The sequence below is a fragment of the Mus caroli genome, unplaced genomic scaffold, assembly GCF_978045245.1.
Source record: "Mus caroli unplaced genomic scaffold, Mus_caroli_1 scaffold_18, whole genome shotgun sequence".
Taxonomy (NCBI): domain Eukaryota; kingdom Metazoa; phylum Chordata; class Mammalia; order Rodentia; family Muridae; genus Mus; species Mus caroli.
Window position 1 is genome coordinate 62889395 of NW_028227273.1, and position 22793 is coordinate 62912187.

At 50.1% G+C, this 22793-nt stretch overlaps 1 protein-coding gene across 2 annotated transcripts in view; it reads right to left on the reverse strand.

Moving 5' to 3' along the window:
* Positions 1-22793, reverse strand: part of Umodl1 (uromodulin like 1) — a 56219-nt gene that overhangs the window by 22802 nt on the left and 10624 nt on the right. Inside the window, exons 3-13 of one of the 2 annotated variants that reach the window (XM_021149285.3) lie at positions 21162-21323; positions 18827-18945; positions 15411-15600; positions 14638-14754; positions 7954-8208; positions 6183-6295; positions 4397-4616; positions 3707-3844; positions 2074-2301; positions 1735-1986; positions 263-520 (exon numbers count right to left, since the gene is read on the reverse strand). In XM_021149285.3, the coding sequence (XP_021004944.1) occupies positions 263-520; positions 1735-1986; positions 2074-2301; positions 3707-3844; positions 4397-4616; positions 6183-6295; positions 7954-8208; positions 14638-14754; positions 15411-15600; positions 18827-18945; positions 21162-21323 (2052 nt within the window). Of the gene's footprint in view, positions 1-262; positions 521-1734; positions 2302-3706; positions 3845-4396; positions 4617-6182; positions 6296-7953; positions 8209-14637; positions 14755-15410; positions 15601-18826; positions 18946-21161; positions 21324-22793 lie in introns of both variants that reach the window. The other variant, XM_021149284.2, reaches the window with a different exon arrangement.

Consider the following 22793-nt stretch of genomic DNA (forward strand, 5'->3'; position numbering starts at 1 on the left):
CACACATAGAAGAGTCGTGTGTTGGGAAACGGATGTCAAGTAGTAATTAAGAAGCAAAGAGGGTGTTAGCTGACTTTGTAACTGCGGGAAGGACTGTCTCCCGTGTAATGGGGTCCCTGTGTTGTTGTTCAAGTCTGACACCATCTCCTCCCAAAGTGAGCCAGGTCGGTTGAAGCTGAGAAGGTATGGACACCCAGTGCCCCAGAGTCAGCCTCTTCTCTGCTCAACTTTCATGCCTGTCTGCTTGTCCAGAGATCCTTACCTGTCCGCACTTTCAGCTGTGTTCTGGCACCTTCTTTCCCACACACCTTAGCCACAATCTCCACCAGATACAAGGTTCCCCATTCCAGTCCCGACAATGTCACATTATTGTTCTGGGTCTCCATAGTCATGGCAGGACCCCGAGGAGAGACCCATGTGAGGTGGAAGGCAGGGGAGAGGTGGATGTCTGCAGGCCACTCGAGGGAGAAGCTGGTACTGGTCACGTTAGAGACCGTGACCTTTCCAATGGGTCCAGGAACTGGGAAGTGGGACAAAAAACGTTGACATGAACATCGATCCCCCTACATCATGGGACAGGAAAAGAGCTTCCAAAGGCCCAAAGTCCAATACTTAATGCGGGGAGGGGTGAAGGAAGCCAGTGATGCAGACTCTCATGACCCCATTACAGAGACAGTACCCCTGTGCACAGGACCTTGTGGGACCCTTAGCTTGGCTTCTTAATGGAAGCCCTGTGTTATGACAACAGGAATTGGTTCCTGGGATATTTCGTTCCAGGGATGGCTCATCCCCAGCCCTGGGGTCCTAGGCTGCCTCAAACCATTCCTCCTCTGCAGGTTCTGGGTGGCTCCTCCACAAGGTGATCTAGCCTAATCCTTTACAGGTGTCCCAGGGGCAGACATTGGCACTGCTGGCTTGAGAGTCCCTCTGACAGGGAAGTCTCTGACTCCTGTGGGATAATCCTGGCTCACAGGGTCCTGGAGCCCGTGTTGTACCTCAGAGTTTCCAAGGGTCACCCTTGTCAGTGGCTCAGTTTGGGCAAAATCCACAGTGGATCTGGCATGGTAAGCTGACCAAGGGGCAGGGGACACTGTCAGCTAGGCCTCATGAGCCTCAGCTCACATGCTGGTTGGAAGGGTCATTCATTCCTTTGTATTCCCAAGACCTGGTGACAAGCTAAACCCTTTGTGTACCACCTGGACCAGCTGGGGGTTGCAGAACAGCTGTGACATAGATAACTGAAGTACACATGGGGGTATTGAAGGCTGGGAGATGTCAGGGTTGCATAATCGGTGGAGGTTCAGTGTGGCTGGGGTGAGGAAGAGGGAGAGGGCTTGATGGGGTCAGCAGGAAAGCTGAAGTTTGGGAAGCTGGGATAGTATAACACTGATGACAGATGAGGGTGCAGTGCTGCTTGGAATTATGGGATTGCTCCAGTACTAGATGGGATACATACTCTCTAAAGTCCCCCTCCCTCCTGTCTATCTTCTCCCTCAACTGTTGAAAGCCAAGGGCTCATAGGAAGTAAAAAGGGAGAGAGCTGGGGATGAGAAGGGAGCCTTTATTCTTTCTGACTAGACCAGTCACCTGCTGCCAAAGAGAACCACACTATCCCATGTCTGAGCCCACCTATGTTCAAGATGAGAAAGCACAACCGACATTTCTGGCAAGTCTGATGCCAGGGCCCACACAGGCTGAGGTTCCAACTGGGGTCCCTGTCCCCAGATGACTTACCACAGGCAGGGGACTCTGGAGTCACATCGGTTGGGGCTGATGGCGGGCCTGGGAAGGAGGAAGATCGAGGGTCTTCATTTGGTAGTCTTATGGAGTTTGGAAGTGTCTTCCAAGTGGGACTGGAGTGCCACACAACATAGCCCGTGGTTGTAGCAGTCAGGAAGGGTGGATCTTTGGTGATAAATTCCTGTGACTCTCCAGTGGTGTGCAGTGGGGCATCTGTGGTCCCCTGATGGGTTCCATGGGTCTGTCCTGGAGCCCAGGGAACAGAGCTTGTCACCCCACTGGTATTTCTGTGGGTTATGCCCAGGTTTGGAGTCACGTTGGGCGCCTCCATACCTTGTCCTGTGCTATTCCTATCCTGCCTGACTATGCTACCCCCATCTCTCACTGATGGGGGCACTGAGGTCCAGGTTTGACTTCTTGCTGGGGTGCTCCTTGGGTGCTTGGAACTTAGTGACTCAGTGAGGGTCTCTGGGCCAAAGGTTGTTATTCCCGTACTGACAGCTGGGACTGTGACCTTCGTTGTTACAGACAGTCCATCTCCTGTGGGGATCACCATGTCACCTACAAGATATATCCACTGTCAGATGCAAGAAACAGCCATCAGAGTCTCCTTACAAGCAAGAGCCATCCCTAGAGAAAGACACTGCATTGCAAAGATGCCCTCAACCCTTTGTGAGTCTGGAGAGATGACTTAGCAGCCAAGAACACTTGCTCTTCTTCCGTGACACAAGTTCGTTCCTCGGATTCAATAAGCAGCTCACAGTGCTCTATAACTCCACCTCTAGGGAATCTGGTGCCCTCTTTGGACCTCTGCAGGCAACGGCATTAGTGTACACCCATCTACATAGACGAGCATGCAGATACATAATTAAAAGCGAATCTATAAAAACAGAATTGCCCCGTCGCAGTGGTGTGGACCTGTAATCCCACCTCTGAGGAAGCAGAGGCAGGAGGATACCTGGGGTTCAGTAATCAGCCAGGCTAACCTTATCTGTGAGTTTTGGATTCCAGTGAGAGGAGACCCGTAGTGTGTACACACAGTTAATCCTAGCACAAGGTGTCTGGTTCAGCCTCTACAAGCACATGCACATACATGTGACTACCACACACACACACACACACACACACACACACATATGCACACACAAGATGGGGGGAGAAGGAGGAGGAGGAAAAGAAGAAAGAAGGAGGAGAAGAAGAATGAGGGAAGGGAGGGAGGGAGGGAGGGAGGGAGGGAGGGAGAGAGAGAGAGAGAGAGAGAGAGAGAGAGAGAGAGAGAGAGAGAGAGAGCTCCTTTCCCCCAGCATGCTCCCAAGGCAGACTTGACTAATCAGGACAGAACATCTGATATCTGTAAGGGTAGACTTAACTAATTGGATACAGAATCAGATATCTGCAAGTATCTGCCTTCTGCTTCTTAGCTCAGCCCTTTCCCCCACTAAAAGACTTGGAGAGTGGGTAAAGATATGTCAGGACTAGGACTCAGGAGCCCCTTACCCACCCCTGGAGGTCCCTCATCTAGTTTTTACATTCTCTCCATCTTGAATCCATTAAGAAATGATTTCCCACCACTGCCTGCCCCCCCCCACCTCTCCCACCCCCCCCCCCCGATCCTGGGGACATTTTGTGACTTTCTTGGGCTGGGGTACTTTGCTTACATGGATTCTTGTGTGTGTGTGTGTGTGTGTGTGTGCACGCGCACGCGTGCATATGGTGTGTGTGTGTATATATATATATATGTATATACATACACACAAATATATGTACTCTAATTTTACAGCTGCCTTGGAATTTGCATTTGCTCTTAGGTACATTTATCATCACATTGGTTCCTTCTAAATAAAAACCAACCAAACCAACCAAACCAAAACAAAACAAACAGAAGCACTACTGTAGCCCTTAGCACTATGCCTGTCGAAGCTGGCCCTCCCACCCCAGGTCTCAGAGCCCTGCTGGGCATACATACCCTCGCAGACCCTGCCAGCCCTGGAGGGGCTGGCATCCCTGGCTGTGAGGCACTGGCACGTGTAGGAGCCCTCCAGGTTGATGCAGCGTGCGCTCGGGTGGCAGTCATGCTCCGAGCTGTGTGCACACTCATCCCAGTCTATGGGAAGAGGGGGGAGTGTTAGTGAGAAAGGGGCCGGACTGGTCAGGAAGACAAAATCTCTCTGCCCTTCCTATAGAGAACTGCTGGGCACGGATGGGCCTCCTGAGGCCCAAGTCTGTCAAACACTCAACGTGAAAATTCTCTCTTTGGATTGGCAAAAAGAATTAATAACAGGGTTGGTGAAGCAGCTCCAAGGTGAGCAGCTGACTGACAGACATTGTAGTACCGTGCCCTGACCACCAGACACAGGGATCTCCCTACCCCGACCTCCACCACCTCTCATCCCTGCCCTATGGACTCCTCCTTTTGCGCTGTGTGCCGGACCAGTGACTGTAAAAGGCAGTCCAGAGGGAAGGAGCCCACGTCAGGAGGAGCCTGTGGTTCTGGCCCTTGCTTCTCATAGAGGAGCCCGGGATATGATTTACACTTTTATTTTATTTGACTTTCAGGTAAAGGGAAGACTAGCTCAAACTGCTGCTGCCTGAGCAACTTGTGAGCTGTATGCATGCCCCCCTCCCCCCCTCCCCCACTTTGCCCTAAGAGACGTACCTTGCACGAATGTCCTCTGCTGGTCAACCTGGAACACGTTGCTCACAGACAGGGGGAGCAGCATGGGCTTCAGTGTGTGGACACCCACTGAAAAGTCAGGATCTTGCAGGGTGAGTCTAAGCGTCACCACTAGACTCCCTGCCTGCAGAGACACGATCTGCATCCTCAGCCTCCCTTGTCTGTACAGGTCAGAGATGGCTTGGGGGAAGGAGTTTTCCACCTAGCCGGGAGACACACGTGGCTGCTCAGATGGCTGCTGGAGATGCCCCCCTCCCTTGCCCCGACTCACAAGGGCCACCCAGCTCTCTCTGGAACAGCTGTGGAGTCCCACAGTACCCACCACAACCCAGCCTCTGGCTACTCATGGACAGTCCGTCCAACTGTCCTTGAAGGGAATGTGTGGCTTGTGGGTGAAATAGGGAGCCAGTCAGCTTGATTGATGAGCTTACTGACAGGGAGGGCCAACCAAGAATGCCCCAATGGCTGGTAGCAGTGACCTCCTTACTGGGGAGACACCAATCTCTCCCCTACCATCCCATGAGCAGTATGACTAGCTTAGGGGGACCCACAATAACAACCGACAAAAACCTAGCTAGCTAAGAACCTTCAAGAACTGCCCCTGGGAACCAGGCAGGGGGATCATATCTAAGGTCAGCCTGAGCCATATGGTGATCTCTAAGCCAGCCTAGGATGTAGAATGAGAGCCTGATTAAAAAAAAAAAACTACAAATAAAAGAAGCTGGTGCTCTTAGAGGCTGGTATCAGGGGCAGCTCCTCAATAGTCTGCCATCTCTGCACACCCTGCACATAGAAGACCCTAGGTCTTTTTATTCTAGACTCTTTCCAGGGAGGTTGGTATGCAGAATAGCCTGAGGACCTCAAGATGGTGGCTTCCTCTAGAACAAAAGACAAGCCCTTCTACCATCGGTGTAGCAAACAGAACCTCCCCTTCTGGAACATAACTCAGGGTCTATAAGATCTGGGCTCCCTAAGTCAGGAGTTGCTCAGTTGAAGGATGCCCCCCTTTGCAGACATGCAAGTCTTCATAGATAGTGCCCTGCATAGCGTCTGGGAAGGGCAGGATGGGGAAACCAGCTTTATCTGATTCTTGGGCCACCTGCTGTGCTGTGATGGCACTCTACCACTAAACTAGAAACCTTGTGCTTTCTAACAACATCAGCAACAGTATTATCAAGCTAGCTTGTGATTTTCCAAAGGGGTAAAATCCCAGGCCCTGGATAGCTGGAGAAGGCAGCTTTCTCTCCAACCCAGAACCTATGTTAGCTAGAAAATACTAGCTTCGTTCTCCAGGCCTGGTGCCAGTGTCTCCTGCCAACCACAGGGGGCAACAGATGCTAAGACTGGTGGCAGAGACTTGCTCAGGAAGCTACTATGAAGCTACACAGGATAAGAGCATCCCAAGGCAGATTTGTATAGTAAGTCCAGCCAGATGATCAAGGTTCTAATTTGATGGAAGATTGCTATTCAAAGAGGGGCCATATCGGGGGGTGTGACCTCTGCAGGCTGTTACAGAATATATGACTTTGCCCAGTCACAGGGAGGAGCCATGTGCATGTGTATGTGAACATGTGTATGTACATGTACATGGGTGGGTATGTATGTGCACATGTAAGCATGTGTATCACATGTGTCTACATGTGCACACATGTGACTGCGTGTGTGCATGCATGTATGTGTGTGTTTGTCGTTCATGTGTGCATATGCATATATGTGCGTCCTTGTTCCGAGTACTTGAGGGCAAGCCAGCGGTCTGCCGTCCTGCTACCTCATGAAACAGCTGTCGAGAAAAGTTCCAGAATTCCCCGCTGCTGCAGTCAAGAATCTGCTCTGTCAGGTTACGGTCCATGATCCGTATTGTGACTTGGAAAACCTGGGCATCTGAGACAGAAGGGACACAAATTAGCTAAAAACCTGGGAGGGGAAGTCACATGCTGGGGTTAAGGTATACCTAGGTGACAGAATGCTCAACTAGCATGCACATGGTCCTGGCCTTAGTCACCAGCATCATTCACTCAAAAAACAGCTATGAGCATTCTTGCCCTTGCTTTCCTCAAAGCCTCTTCTTTTATTGGTACATCTTTTGAAGAAAATAAATCAAGAGATCAATTTTAGACCGAGGTGATCAAACTGGAGAAATCTATACAAGGAATGGTAACGCTGATGCTTGCTCTATAGTAAAAGAATCAACCCATGTCAGATGCATGCTGTCACCTGGGACAGGGACACTGAGTCACCAGACTTGTAGGAGCTGGTTTTCAGGTTGCACATGTGGGGTCCCAAGGCCCCTCCAGCTGTCCTTTCCTGGCGTAGGAGAATGTGCTGAGTACAGGCCCTGACCAGGTCCTCATGTTCAACCACTGCCCATATCTCTACATTAGAGTCTGCTGGTCCCAGTCTGCCAGGACCTTTTGGGTTTCAGCACAAAAAGTGCCACCACTTTGACCCTTGCCATGAGGTTGCCTCTCCTCAAGATGTTAGGGGCCTATGTCTCTTTTACAAGAGTAAACCCAGTGTGCACAGGCACTGGGTGAGCACCGCTGTAGTCTGTTATGCTCTCTAACTATTGACAGCCACAGATTAACTCCAGCCTGGGATGGAGAGCCCCGGGCCCACGGGCTAAGGACTCAACCCAACAGATCACATGTTGCATGTCACACAGAAGCCACAGAAATGTTGCCAGAGCTGCAGGGAGGTTCTTGTGCCTGGGAGTCATTCCTTCCAGGGGACACCTGGAACCGGCTCCCCACATGCTGTTTGCCCTGCACCCAAACCTGCGATAAGCTTAAGCCATTCCTGGAAGGGAGAAGATTCTGTAGTGACAATGAGTCTGACCCTAGCCTGCAGTTACCATCTGTGCTAGGGGAGGGACAGATCTGAGAGCCTAGGACCTCAAAGGTTGTGGAGTCCCCCTCCTCTTTTCACACCACAGCCTCAGAACTAAGGGAGCCACCTCATTATCTTGCCTAGTCTGTAGGTCGCCATGACCAGGCAGAGCCAGGCAGGCAACCTATAAAGACTGGATGTCCACATCAGCTGCCACCGAGTGCCCGAGGTCTGAGCAATATGCATGTGTCCTGTAGGTTTGGAAGAATCTGTCCAAACCTACTGGTGCAGGCAGAGTGGATGCTATGAGCCACAGGAAATAGGATGTGTTTCCATTTCATCAAGACACCCCTGAGCCACCCAGCCCTGATAGCAGGAGGCTATTCAGACCGTCCTGGAGGAGTCTGTGTGGCTGAATGTCTGTGTCACACCGTGATCTGTGGGTACCTCCTTCCTATACCTGACAAAGTTCATGTTCGCCAGACTATTAGAAAGCAGGTCTTCACAGAGCTTGTAGGTCAGCAAGCAAGGAGCCCGTGTAAGCACCATGCAGCACTCTGTCCAGTGTGGGATCACCAGAGGATCAGAGCTCATGCAAGTAGACAACCCTCCCGCTCTGCATTCAGGAGGAATTGTGTGACATGCTAGGGTCCCAGAACTCTGGGACAGAAAAGCCCACTCCAGGAAGCACGGCTTTCAGACTAGTGCCTTACCTGTCTTGACAACCAGTGTGGCAGAAACATTGGCCTGGCACCCCAGGTAGCTAGTCCTCACGCTGTAAAGTACTCCAGCCTCCAACTCAGACACAGCCATAGTGTGGCCCCTTATCCAATCGCTTCTGAGTATCTCTTTGCCTTTGTACACTTGAACGTGGAAAGTGTGGTTCTGAGTGGAATTCAAACTCCAGGACACATGGAAACTGCTGCTGGTGACATTAAGTGCCATGAAATCTCGGATTGGAGGGCAATCTGGGGAAAAATAAACATGGACTTCAGAGAGGAGGCATCTCAGCTTTCATCCTACCTGCTCACCCAGCAGGGTGACCAATGCTCAGAACAACACTAGCTCATCTTACAATAATTAACTAATTTACTTAGTTTAAAAACAAAGGTTGAAGGCTGAGAAGATGGCTCAGTAGATTAACTGATTGCCTCAAAAGTGAGCAGGTGTGTGTGTGGGGGGGAGCAGATCCTCAAACCCATGTAAATGCCTGGTAATCATGGCAGCTGCCTGTAACTCCAGTACTTCCTAGATGGGGATAGGGGACCACTGCCTCTCACCTAGAGCAAGCTGGCTAGTGAAGCTAGACGAATCACACTGACAGGCTCTGGCCCATGAGAGACCCTGCCTCAAAGGGTATAGTGGATAGAAATTGAGGAAGACTCCTAGTGGCAAGCTCAGGCCTCCGTGTGTGAATGTGCATATGTGTATGGGCACATGCATGCACCAATAAATACAGGCACATGTGTACACACACCACAGAGGCATAGACACTAAAGCGAGTTACATGGTAGGTAGGAAGTCATCTGGTACTGTTGCTTGGCCTCTGCATGCACCCACACACAGAAGTTAGAACAGTCTATGGGAACCATGAAACCATGACCAAAAGAGGCCTATAGTGAAGGCCATTGTTCTGTGCTGTGGCCAGGGTGTGTGTGTGTGTGTAAAATACGGGCTTGACATGTGTTGCCAGGCTACGGTCATGCCAACTACGTGTCCACAAGGATTTTATCCTGATTGTCTTTAGCCATTGGCTTGTGAGTCAGACAGGGTTTCCTCCACAGCCCCGTTTTCACTTTCCCATCTAAACATGAGTTCTGCAGAGCAAGCAAAGTACTAAACAGCATCCACTCTATAACTAAAGTGGAACTCAAGCTCTGCTTCGGGTGGACCAGGAGCTCTGGCTCCCTGGTGGTCGGCTCGCAGTGGGAACTATGTAAGAAGTGGGTGCTATCAGAGTTTCTACACCAGAATTTCAGTTCTGCTAAAAAGAATAAACAATCAGGACTTAAAAGTATTTTGTAAAAGCCATACTAAAGGGGGAAAACCCTCTTAAATAATATGGTTTCCCAACATCTTTTTTATGAGAGCTTGTAAGATACAGTTGGGGAAATAAACCAGTCAGTAAGGCCACTAAGCCTTGTGTGCAGTTTGAGGCAGAACGTCCTGCTCCAAAGCTATTCAAACACAGGGCGGAGAATGCACGGTGACCTTGAGAGAGGCCAGGGCCAAAGCCCCAGGGCTCTTATGTAGAAAAGAGCTGGTGTGATGAAATCTAGGGTGGTCCTACATGTAATCACAGGTGCCTTCATAGCAGAGGGTCAGAGGGACAGTTAACACAGCAAGAACGAAAGGTCACATGAGGACAGAGTGGAGAAGGAACCGAAGGCGCTGACATCAAAGGCTAGAGAAGTGCCACGAGCCAAGGAGTGCAGGCAGCCATCAGAAAAGGCAGGGAGCGAATCATCCCAGAGCCACCCAGAGGACCCTCAATCCAACCATCTGGCCCAGTGATGTCTGTCGTGAGCTCGTGGTCTCCTGGACTTCGAGAGGACGGTTTCCGCGATTTAAGCTGCACTGTCCAAGGTACTTTGTTCCAGCGACTACAGGGTGGTTATACATCCTCAAGTCCTGTTGAGTGAGTTTCCAGGCAGCCTTCCACACTAGGCAGAAAAACTTGTGAGGGAGCTCCAGCACCCTAAGGCCAACCTGTCTCTGTAGAACCCTTCTGTGGTGTTTTAAGATAAAAACACACCTCACCACCTCTTTCCCAGGAACTTGGATCCATCCTCCACCAATCAGGATGCCTCCTTCCAATGATTACTCTGAAGTTTACCATGGTCCTAGGAAACAGCGTGAGGTTTCCCACGATCTGAGAGTGTCCCCACACCCTCTGTCCTCCATTGTAGGGGACAACATCGTCACCAGAACACCTGTGGCCCCCTGAGAGAGACCCCAAAGGTCTGTTCTGATGACTCTCCTTCATGGAAGAAAGGGACAAGGAAGGTTGTTAGACCATCACCTGAGATCCCAGCCATGTCTTCCTTCAGCCCTGCTCCCAGCTGGAAGTGTTCTAAGCAGGTGCTAGAAGATAGAAGGCTTACTGGATGGGGGCTATGTCTAAGCAAGTATGGGGGTGGCGTCATCGTCCACGCTGCTATGAGATTTGTTGTTGATGTGGCTGTTTGGGAGCCATCCCATATGCCTGTGGGTGAACCTATGCTAGGCTTGGAGCCCTCTCTTCGGTCCATTGTTAGAGCCTTATGTCAGGTGTGTAGATCTCTGTTCACACAGCAAAGTGCTACAGAAAGAAACCCTGATCTTCCAAAATCCAGGCCAAAAGCTCTGTGGCTCTCCCCATGCTGTGGCTGGGGACAGAATCCCAAAATTCAGTGATCCTTTTGGAGCTGTTCATCAGAGTCACCAGGGCTATGGTTCTGGACTCTTGTTCCTTCTGGGTGGCCCTGAGCCATCTCTTTCTGATCAGGGACACGGGGACACCACTTCATGAGATCTCTCTGTCAAACTCTGTTCCTCTTTTCTTTTGCATCCAGCAGCTTGACACCCAAGTCTTGTGGAATGTGAAGCATCGAAGACAGACTCAAGCAAACATTCCGGTTATTGAAATCAAACTCAAATGGGAGCCACAAGGATTGCCTGAGGGATCATTCCTCTTACTCCAAGCCAGCCCTGTTCACTTTGGCAGTTGGCACTCCTGCCCCACCAGGCCACAAATGGTGGCAGCTAAAAAGCTGGCAGGTGCCAATCAAGCATGGAGATTATATAGGGGAGGATCCAGACCTTCCTCAAGGCAGGACACATCCCTAGAATAGCAAGGGCAAATCATGCAAGACTTCTTTTGGCTGTTGTCTTGTGCAAGAATCCAGCTGCCCCATGGACCATCTGTTGGGTGACTAATTTCACAAGAAATGCATCTGGAATTTATGCTGTATTTTCCAGCGACTTGTATGGCTGAGCCAGTCCAACAGATTGCCCCTTTGTATTAGCTTCTAAATTTAAAATACATGCAGCAAAAACTGGTTTGAACTCTCAAGTCTGGAAACACACACACACACATGCACATGCACACGCACACGTACAGCCCTCTTCCATCTAGAGAAACCTTCCTTTGTCTTGTCCCCCATCCATCCTCAGTCCTTGATATGGAAGGCTACTAGGGGCTTATTCTGCCTATGGCACAGCCCAATTTAACTGGTAGCAAAAGTAATTGCAGAGAGAGCCTAGCATCTTATCAGACCATTGACCACAGTCAAAATGACAGTGTTACAGCCTGTCTACCCACTACAAGGACAGGGTACTCAGAATCTACAGACCAGGGAATCTCTGAAACATGAGAGCACACAGCAAGCTCCCTGGAATTACAGTGTGTGAGGTAGGCATGCAATTTTTCAGAAGCCTAAAGTTCCTGGGCTCCTCAGATAGAAGGCCTTTGAAGGCAGAATGGAGTTGCTAGTTGTCTGTCTTCATTTGCAAGACCAGGGGACCCTAGGAATGGAACCTTCAAGGTCCTTATATTGCAGAGATGCATAGTGCAACCTCACTATGTGTCTTAGTTTGGGTTTTATTGCTGTGAACAGACACCATGACCAAGGCAACATTGTTGTCTTATAAGGACAACATTTTATTGGGGCTGGCTAACAGGTTCAGAGGTTCAGTCCATTATCATTAGGGCGGGAGCATGGCAGCATCCAGGCAGGCATGGTGCAGGAAGAGCTGAGAGTTCTACATCTTGTTCCAAAGGCAGCTAGGAGAAGACTGACTTCCAGGCAGCTAGGATGAGGGTTTTAAAGCCCATGCCCACAATGACACACCTACTCCAACAAGGCCACACCTCTTAATAGTGCCATTCTCCGACCAAAGTATATACAAACCATCACACTATGTCTGGCATTTTCTCAAGAGATCTGAGCCCTGGGGTATGGTCCACTACCTTTCTGTTACTAAAGTTGAGTGACATGACCTGTCACCTTCAGGGGAAAGAGGGACACAGGGAAGTTTCAGCAGAGCTCATGCACACAAAACTCCATGGGTTTCTCCCACTAAGAAGGGAGATGGTGGCATGAGGTTTCTATCTAGGTCTCTAATCCTTCCCTACCCAGCACCATGATGCACCATGAAGTAATGCACTGTGCGTGGAATTGAGAGATCTGGGGAGAAAACACCAGGAGATTAGGTGACCACCAGGGGCCATAGGAGGCTAAGAGATGATACTTCACATCCTATCCAGAATCCAGCCAGGGTACCCTTAAGAAGAGACACAGAGTCTCCAGGTTGCAAAGGGCAGAGCCAGAGCTGCCTTCACCCTGGCTGTGAGGTCCACTCTGCTGTCTGTGTATATATACACCTAGGACCACTCTCTGAAGTACTCTTAGCCCTACCAAGCACTAATGGGGTCAGGGCTGACAAGAAGAGCACCCCCACTTAAAGATGAGTCCCTGTCACAGGATCTCATGGACTTTCCAGGGAGATAGTCACAAAGTTCAGTCCATAGGATGGCATGGGGTCTCTGTCTAGGTCTCAAATTGGTCCCCACCCAGCACCAGGAAGCACCGGAGATAATGCACCCCCCTGGGCTGAGGGAGGCCAGAATACCTGTGATGACAAGGGGTGGAAGCAGAGGCAGAAGGAAAAACGATACAATTTAAAGTAAATAGCTCCAGAGCTCTCAGAGATAAGTGGTAAGGACAGCTGAGACACAGGCTTGGACTTTAAAGATGATAATGAAGAGAATACCACAGTTTAGAGACTGGAGACTGGATATTAAGGAGAAGTTACCTTGGCTACAAAGGGACAATAACGGGGTATGTTATTTTGGATATCAGAATGAAGGTTTGATGCTTATGGGAGGTGGGAGGAAAGGGAGGCTGGCCAAGCTGGTGCAAGGTAGTGCAGGGGTGGGTTGTTGTTGTGGATCACACACTAGTGTGTGTATGTGTGTGTGTTCAAAGTCCCCATAGCCTCTCTGTCCCCACCTCCAGCTTGGTCTTTATGATACCCATACAAAGCCAGAGATGAACCAGGTCATCCCTTTGGGATTGATATAAATGTCCCTTAAGTCTATCTCCGTTTGTTCTAGAATATTCGATCACATTGTCAACTGGAAAAGTCTTGTTGTAGTGTGGCTCAGCCCTTGTACATACCTTTAACCCAAGAACTTTATGTAAACAAGAGCTAAATAAAGTCAACCATAGGTCAAGAGGTAGAGCAAGAAACCAGCAGACAGGGAGTAAACATAGGAAAACCCAGGAAAGAGAAAGGAGGGTCTTTGAGCTGAAGGGTATTTAAGATAGGAAGAAGAAGAAGATGATGAAGAAGAAGAAGAAGAAGAAGAAGAAGAAGAAGAAGAAGAAGAAGAAGAAGAAGAAGAAGAAGAAGAAGAAAGAAGAGGAGGAGAAGGAGGAGGAGGAGGAGGAGGAAGCAGAAGCAGCTTTTTCTTTCTGGGACTTCGATGGAGTTGGAAGGTCAGCCAGGTGCTTTCTCTGCCTCTCTGATCTAACAAGGCTTTCACTGCAGCCTCTGGCTCCTGGGTCTTCATTGGGTAAGATGGAATGTTTGTGATTTTTCTTTTTAAATAACATCTTTCATCACCTTGGGAAATTTGTAACTGTCCCTTTCCTGTGCCTCCCATGCCCACTCTCCATGTGTGACTGGACACTGCATTTCCTGTATGGGCCATGCATTAACCAGACAGTTGCCATGTCAAGGATTGACTGCACACCGCTAGGAGAGTAGGCAAGGCTGCAGGGACCCAGCAGCCATTCTGCACCCGGGAGCAGAGGAACCAAAGGGCTGTACAGACAGCTTATGTTTAGACAACATGGCGCTGATGGATCTGCACGTCCAGAGGCCTAATGCTGGATGTCTAGCAGGGGCTGGGAATCAGCACAAAACGGCCAATACTGACATGCGGGATGGGGGGGGGGGGGATATGTGGCGATGGAATGTAACCATTCCTGCATTCCTGGAAGAATGTCAATTTGTGTGATCCCACTTAACTATGGCCTTGAGGTCAGAGCATTGTGCCTTCACCAGCTTGCGTGTGTGTGTGTGTGTGTGTGTGTCCGCCTGAGACCTGTACATTGGCCTGTGTCTGTGCCTGTATGTGGCCTATGTGTGCCTGCATGTGCCTAAGTGCCTGCTCCTGCCTTCCTTCCCAGTGGCCTGAGTGTCAATGAATAAGTCTCCCTTACCTGTCCATGACTCATCAGGTTCTCTTCCACCTCCCAGCCTACCATGACCTTCCTCTGCTCCTGGCTTTGGAGCCTAGACCTCACACACTCGTGGGAAGATAGCTGGACTACTTGAGGCCCATACGCCATCTACCCTAGACCTGCTTTCTTTATCCCTCTCCTGACTCCTGAGGACTCCAGCAGTACCTTCATCTGTGTGGTTCAGCCGCTGGGAAGACACACATTGGTAGGAGCCCTCCAGGTTGCGGCACTGCTCTCCTACAGAGCAGGCTTGCAGCTCACTGTGAAGACACTCGTTCACATCTGTGGAAAAGGGGGAACTGGTGAGATAACCCTGAAGCTATTTCAGCCTGAGCATGCTCACTCAGTGATCCCAGGCAGCTGTATGGGATATGGCTGTATGGCGGCTGTATAGCCCATGCGCACGGCTCTGGGGCTGGCCTGAGCCTCGGTGGTCATAGCATGAGAGGTCTAAGAGTAAACCAAAGGAACCAGAAGTTTCCTGAGCTGAGAAGAATCTGGAACATCGCCCAACATTTCCAGATGGCCTGGCCCTCCCTCTTGTGTCTGTCGTCCTTCCCCCCACCCCCCAGAACACTGGCCTCATATAAAGCCACTCTTTCCAGGATGAAAAGAGCATATCTAAATATGTTTACACATAAACTCATAGTCACCCACAAAGCACCAACCCCTTCTCCTGGGGGAAAGTAAGTGTGTGGTCTTTAGCTATTTATCTTCATGCATATTCTACTTTCTAAACGTGATTTATGGAGATAAGCAATTGGATCACGATGACCTCTTGATACAACAGGCTCCAACCTAGAGCCATACCTTGCCAATCGGGACCCTCCTCCCCTCCCCTAACCACCCAGTGAAAATCCACAGAGTGTAGGCTGCTTTAACAGGAGCAGCTCTAGCCTCAGAGTCGGCTTGGCAGTGTCCCCAGAGGGCAGGCTCACCTTGCACCTGGATGCTGACCACCTCATAGACCCGATTCACCATGCCATCCAACATGACGGAGAAATTGGCTACTGTCATGAGCCGTGGAAAGCCCACCAGTAGCCATGACACAGTGGTGAATGTGTCCCTGCCACCAGTTGAGGTCAGGTAGTGTACAGCTGGGTTCAGAGGCTGCAAGGCACTGGTAACCTGGGAAGCAGAACCAGAGGGATCAATGGTGGAAGGACATCCCGTGCAGGGGGAAGGAGCCGGAGGCAAGGGACGCTGAAACACACACACACACACACACACACACACACACACGCATGAGCACACACACGCACTTGTCTACCCAACAGTAAAGAAATGTTATGAGGCTGGGTTGTTTGTCTAGCATTCATGAAGCCCCAGGTTTGATCCTCAGCACCACATTAACTGGGCATAGTGGCATACACCTGTAATTCTACCACTTGGAAGGTGGAGCCAGGAGAATCAAGTTCAAGGTCATATTTGATGACCTGGTGAGTTCAAGGCTAGCCTGGGCTACAGGAGATTGCTTATAGGAGATGAAGATGATGAAAAAGAAGAACAGGAGGAAGTAGAGGAGGAGCAGGAAGAAGAGGGAGAGCAGGAAGAGGAAGAGGAGGGGGGAGAGGAGAAGGAGGGAGAGCAGGAGGAGAAGGGAGAAGAGGAGGAGGAGGAGGGAGAGGAGAAGGAGGGAGAGCAGGAGGAGAAGGGAGAAGAGGAGGAAGAGGGGGAAGACGGAGAGCAGGAGGAGGAAGGGCAGGAGGAGGAAGGAGAGCAGGAGGAGGGAGAAGAGGAGGAGGGAAAAGAGAAAGAGGAAGGATAGGAGAAAGGAGGAGGAGGAGGAGGAGGAGGAGGAAGAGGGCTGCTACAGTATCTTACATTTGTGACCTTCCCAGAAAATCAGAGTGGCTTCAGCTTCTATATGTAGATTCAGCCCCACACAAACTCAGGTGTGAAGCCCTGCTCTCCAGCATCAGGTGAGCCTCAGTTGGACATAGGTGTGCCTGGATAAGCTGAGGGTGGACCTTGATGTTGTCATGATTAAAAGGGTACATTTGAGCTGGGTACAATAGCATATGCCTGTATCCTGGCCACTTGAGGGGCTAAAGCAGAAAGATCACCCAGTCCCAGGAGTCTGAGACCCAGCCTGAGCGACTTAGTGAGAGTCCACTTCAATCCATCATACGGCAAAATGTGGACACACAGCTGGACATGCTCAGAGTAAGGACAGTGTGACGAGGCCTAGGGGATAGATGGCCATACAAGCTAAGAGGAAGAGCTTTGCTCTTTTGGGCTCTCAGTCTCCAGAGGGAACATCACTTACCCTGATGACAGATTTTTCTAGCCCATGGAGCCAGAGAGAGCCCTTTCTGCCAAACCATTTATAGCCAGTAACGCTTTACTGGGGTAGCCCCAGGTGGCCTGCAAAGCTGTGGACCTCAGCCCCCACCCCTGCAGAAACCTGGCCTCTTACATAGAATAATATAGGTAGGGAATATAGAGGTAAGGAGTGGCCACTAGAAGGTGAGGCCTCCAGCTCTCCTATGTTATTTTAGATCGACAGTACTTTGGTTTTTTGTTTTATTTCAAATCTTTGTAGGATGCTTCCCGGTTAGCCTGCATCTCAGCATCTCGACCCTAGGGACACCAGGCATGTTGGCACTGCACACCCCGACTGGTGTCTCCAAAGCAGGTTTGTAAACAGACCTGACTCTGTGGGGCCAGAGACCTGGATCCCTTCCCAGGAGACAGAGTGTAACTAACTCAGGAGGTAAGCCAAGATCCACCCATCCCCTGTTGGAACCCTTTAGTTGCCCGGGAGCCTGCAGCTGCTGTAGCCAGGAGCCTGCCTGGGCAAGCTGACTCCCTCAGGAGGAAGGCAACTGCAGGGTTACAGAAACAGTGGGTTCAAGTGACAGGTCTCAGGGCCTAGTGTGTCAGGAATTGCTACAAACGCCTTGTAGGCTGTGATGGTTAATACTGTCAACTTGATAGGTTAACCAACAGACGCTCAGAGACTTGACACTTTCGGTGATTAAATCCTGAGGTGAGAAGACACACTCTGAATGTGCACCGTACCATTCCATGGACTGCATCCTGTGAGCCCAAATTAACCTTCCTTCCTCGAGTTACTCAGATACGGTCCCAGATATCGGTTCCCAGATACTGTTTAAACCACAGCTGCTGCTCCACATGGAATTATGATCGCTTGCATTGAGTGGATGAATATCTCAGGCACAGAGAGGTGAAACAATTTATCCAAGATCACACAGCAGATGCCAGGCTGGGCTCTGTACCCTGGTGGCCTGGCTGCAGAGCTGGGCTCCTATTGGCCCCATGGGTTGGCTCTCAACAAGCCAATAGCAAACAAGGATCGTGGGCACCACAGAGCTTCTAGGCAGAGGTAAGATTGCAGAAGACCCTCTAGGACAACAACATCACCTCACAGGTACAAGGACAGGGTTAGCGTGCCTGGCTGGTAGGTGTAGTGACTGAGGGATCCCGTTCTTAGCCTTGCACCCGTGGGACATTGTCTGTGGGACCTAGAGATGCAGAATGGAAATTGTCACCCCTTGCTGGACTCATTACGCTGTGGTAAGCCAGCAGCAGGGCAGCAAACCCCACTGGGCCCTCCATGTGTACAGCCTTTTATCCACAGTTGACTGTAAGAGAGCAGGCTGCTGTTAAAAGGCATAGCGGGTGTGTGTGTGTGTGTGTGTGTGTGTGTGTGTGTGTGTGTGTGTGTGCCCTGCTGCTGTTTAAAGGCATAGTGGAGTAGGATCCCCAAGTCGGGACAATGCTGCCATAGAGAGATATCCTGACTAGAAATAGCTGTGGTATGCCTGAAGTATGGCTGCAATGAAGGGGTCTCTACCAGGGTAGCTTTGACCTCAAGGGATATTGGGCACTGCCTGGAGCCATGTTTGGTTGTCATACTGGGGGATGCTCCTGGCCTAAACAGGACACACTAGGATTCTACAAAGTGAGAATGGGCACTTCAGGGTTGGGGGCTGAGGGGCTAAGGCCATACTGAGCAGCTCAAGGAGGCTTGCCCCATCCCACACACCAGGTGCAGACGTCAGAATTCAAAATAACCACACTCTGATCACAGACATTCTACTGTGTCTCTCTGGATTTTGGTTTGTTTGTTTTTTGAGACAGTCTCAAGTAGCCTAGGCTGACCTTGAACTTGCTATATAGCCATGGATGGCCTCGAACTCCTCCTGATCGTCCTGTCTGCCTGATCGTCCTGTCTGCATGCCCCATGGGTTAGGGGTTACAGGGGACGCTGATTTACTTTTGTTAAGAATTCAAGTTTGCTTCAGGGTCAGTCACTCAGGACACTGAGGGGATGTCTCCCCTCTCTGTCTGCCCAAGGAGAAACATGACATTTGTAACCATCGCTCACCAAAGAGTAGAGCAGGCGAGTGTGGTTCCGGAGCCCAGGGTCCTCTCGCTGCAGGTCCTCAAAGCCCATCTTCACCAGCACAGTCACATTGTACCAGCTCACCATGCTCTTCTCTGTACCTGCAGGTCAGAAGCCAATGAGTTACAATCCTGGGCACAGGGCACAGCCACCAGAGGCCATGGGTGGTCAGCAGGGCCTGGAAGGCAGGAGATCACCTTTCTCTATAAAATGCCTGCAGGGAGCTTCCTGCTGTCTGCACTCTTCCTGTTGCTAAAAGGACCACTGGCTCCCACCTGTGAAGTCAAAGACCTTGCTTGAAGAGAGACCCTTGGGACACAGTTCAGTCTTTGTTATAATGTAACATAAAATCAGTGCAATACACTGTTGCTTCCTTACACTGACAGCAAATGGTATTGAAGAGCAAAAACTTATAATTTTGGGTCTTATAGCATGTGGTATCTACGTTCAAGAAATTCAGGGCTGAAGAATAGACCCAGGCGGGTCCAGGTACAGCCAAACCCACCCTGTAGCTAAGAATGTCCGGCCATAAAAGATAAAAAAGAGAATGCAGGAACTAGCCAGGGCTATCAGGACGGACCAAATGGCCATCTGGCAGGATGGCATCTCCTGGGCAGCGCCTCTCTATAGCCCACCATAAATCATACATTGACCAGGTGTCCTGCTGACCTGGAGAAGTCCCAAGCCCTTGTGCCTCCCTACACCTTAGCCGGCACGTACTACCCTGTTAATTTGTAATCACCTCGCCGGCATTTAAATAAGCCAATCATGTGTAACTGCGCAAATTCTTTCAGCTCCCCCCCCCTTTTGGTTTGTGGTTTTTGCCTTTATAAGCCTGTAAAAAGTTTGGGCCGGGGTCGAACTCCTCTGCCCCCTGCGCAGTGCATGAATTTTGACCCCAGCATGCTGGCTTAAGTGCTCCTTTGTTGTTTGTGTGTTTGTGTGCCATTAAAGCCTCGTGTAGTTACAGCAAGTTCAGTCTCAGCGTTCTACTGGTTGCGCGCCTTCCCGAGGGGGGTCTTTCAGTATGGTGTGTGGTATTCTCTGTAACACCATTTACATTAGACGTCACCTGCTGTCTAGGTGAATAGTATTAGTGCCTGACATTAGAATGTCATACGTGACTGCATACTAGACAGTGGATGCTGTCACTTGAAGCACATGTAACATTCGTATATCCAGTCTATTCAGTTACCCTTAGAAACAGGAAACATGGGTTCCAAGACTCCCGGGGGTCACCAGAGTCTGCAGATGTCCAAGTCCCATGTAAACTGAACAAGTTGGGCTGGAGAGATGGCTCAGTGGATAAGAGTTCTGGATGTTCCTCTAGAGGACCTGAGTCAATTTCCAGCACCCACACAGTTGCTCCAACCGTCTGTAACTCCAGTCCCAGGCAAGCCCCATGCCGCCTTCTGACCTTGGTGGGTACCATACACACAGGCAAAACACTCATACACATAAAAAATATAAATAAATAAATAACTATTTAAAGTGGACAAGGGTTTGCATGTCAGCAAACTCTCTCCCAGACTCTCTAAATGTCTCTGGATAGTGCTGAGTGCAATGTAAATAAATGCCCGACAGTCTCTGTATATGCATTGTTTAGGGAACAGTGATTTAAAAAAAATATCATTACAAGTCTACTACCAATGTGCCCACATCAGGTCTTCCTGTTTAGGACACACATCAACCACAAAACATTTTTCAAATGTTTTAAATAATTCAGAATACAGAGCCTTTAAATACGAGGGCCAGCTGCAGTTCAGGAGTATAATGGGAATAGAGAAGAATTATAATATATTAATCCTTGATACTATATGTGGTAAGTTAATGGCTATATACTAATAGGACAATATAGTACATGTGGTATATATGCATATATATATATATATATATATATATATACATATATATATTAGTTTTCTGTATTTCTTGAGTTATGTGCATTGGTCCACCTCTGTTCCTAATACAGCCCCCTAGGCAGAGAGAACTTTCTGAAAGAGTGGGCACATGTGCCAGACTCCCTGAAGCTGCTCTGGGCTGTGAGATATAAGCAGGTCTGTGTTTCCTCAAGGGATACAGTTCCAATAAGCCCACTACTGTGCCAACCCTTGCCTTCCCTAACAAATGGCCATGGCTCTGCCTGCCACTGCTTTCTCCCCACACATTTAACTCTCTCAGGGCTCTAGGGACCACCCGTGGGAACAGGCAGACCCCCCTGTCCACCCTACTCCCAGCTCCAGGCTTCCCAGGGAAATGTGGCTACCACCTTCCCCAGATCGATGTTGTCTGGAGACCCTCCTCTTTGCACCCCTACCTGTGGGAGTGGGGGACACACAGTGACGGCCCCCTGGCCAGGAACAGCACTTCTGAAGTCCAGAGCAGTCTGTATCCAAGCTGCATGAAGGGCTAAGTGGCTCTGCTTCAGCTGTTGGGCAGACCCCGGGCCTCGATGCAAACTCCCGGGACCGGTTCAGGGCTGGAGGAATGAGACAAGTTAACCATATTAAGCAATAAAAGTAGGCTCAGTTGGCCTTGTGCTTGCCAACAGGAAGGCCTGGGCTCAGCCCCCAGCACCTGCTAAGACAAGGGGTGTGTGCGTGCGTGGTGCAATGTGCCTGGAAACCCAGTGCTCAGAGGAATCAGAGTTCAAGGTCACCCTCAGCTATGTAGCAAGTTCGAAGCTACCCTGGGATACACAGGATCCTGTCTCAAATGCAACCATGGGGGCTGGAAAGGAGGTTCCACGGTTTAGAGCGCTTGCTGTTGTTGCAGAGGACCAAGGTTCAGTTCCTAGTACCTACATGGTGGCTCACAACCACCTGTAACTCCAGCTCCAGGGGAATCTGATAACCTCTTCTGGTTTCCATAGACACTCCACACATGGCAAAATCAGACAGACACACATACGCAAGAGTAAAATAATTGGATCTGTTTGGTTTTTTGGTTCCTTTTGTTTTGTTTTGTTTTGTTTTTTTGAGACAGGGTTTCTCTGTGTAGCCCTGGCTGTCCTGGAACTCATTCTGTAGACCAGGCTGGCCTCGAACTCAGAAATCCGCCTGCCTCTGCCTCCCAAGTACTGGGATTAAAGGCGTGCGCCACCATGCCCGGTATGGATCTGTTTTTTAAAGCAACAACAGATACTTTTAAAAAAGGCATCAACCCTAATTGAACTGAGGGCTGTACACATTCATAGTTGATGCTACTTTCAGTTTCAGAAGTTCCATCTGTCCCGATTTGGGCAGAGACCCTGAAATTGTTGGAGGCTTGCTTACACTGGCTCTAAGACCACTGGGCTTCTTTTCTATTAAGGCAGCTTCAGGGGAGACCCCAAGTGCTTTCTGTCCCTCCAGTCCTAAGGAGTCCAGTTCCAGGGACCTTCTACCCATTCCTAGGACCAATACATACACACACACACACACACACACACACACACCATGTTTACGGAGCATTTCATTGAAACCAAAGAAGCTGTTTGGTGCCTAGTCCACAGACATGGCTATGCCCCACCTCTAGGAAATGAATTCCAAAGCAAACACACTAGCAATCCCTGAAGGTAAGTGAGCAGGGTCAGAGTCTCGAGTGACTGGTGGGCCTGGGTGGGGCCGGGTGGGGTCTGGGTGGGGCCTGGGTGGGCTCAGAGAAAGTTGCCTTTTGGAAGAGATTGCACCTGGGCCAAAGGAAGCTCATAACGGCCCTGCAGTCCTCAGCTCTGAGGTAAGGCCTGCTGGCCAAGGACCACGTAGAGCTGGTGTACCACCAGGGTGGAGTGCAGGCAGAAGGAATCCCACGGAGGCCATTACTGTGGGACCGGCCAGTATGTTTGGGATCGGGTGGTGATGGAGACACTTTTGGTGCCTTCAGACACTTTGACCTACTCCGTGCTCCCTTCTCTTGCACTCCCTGGATCCCTGGAGCTGCTGGAGTCTTCCAGCTGGAGTCAATGCCA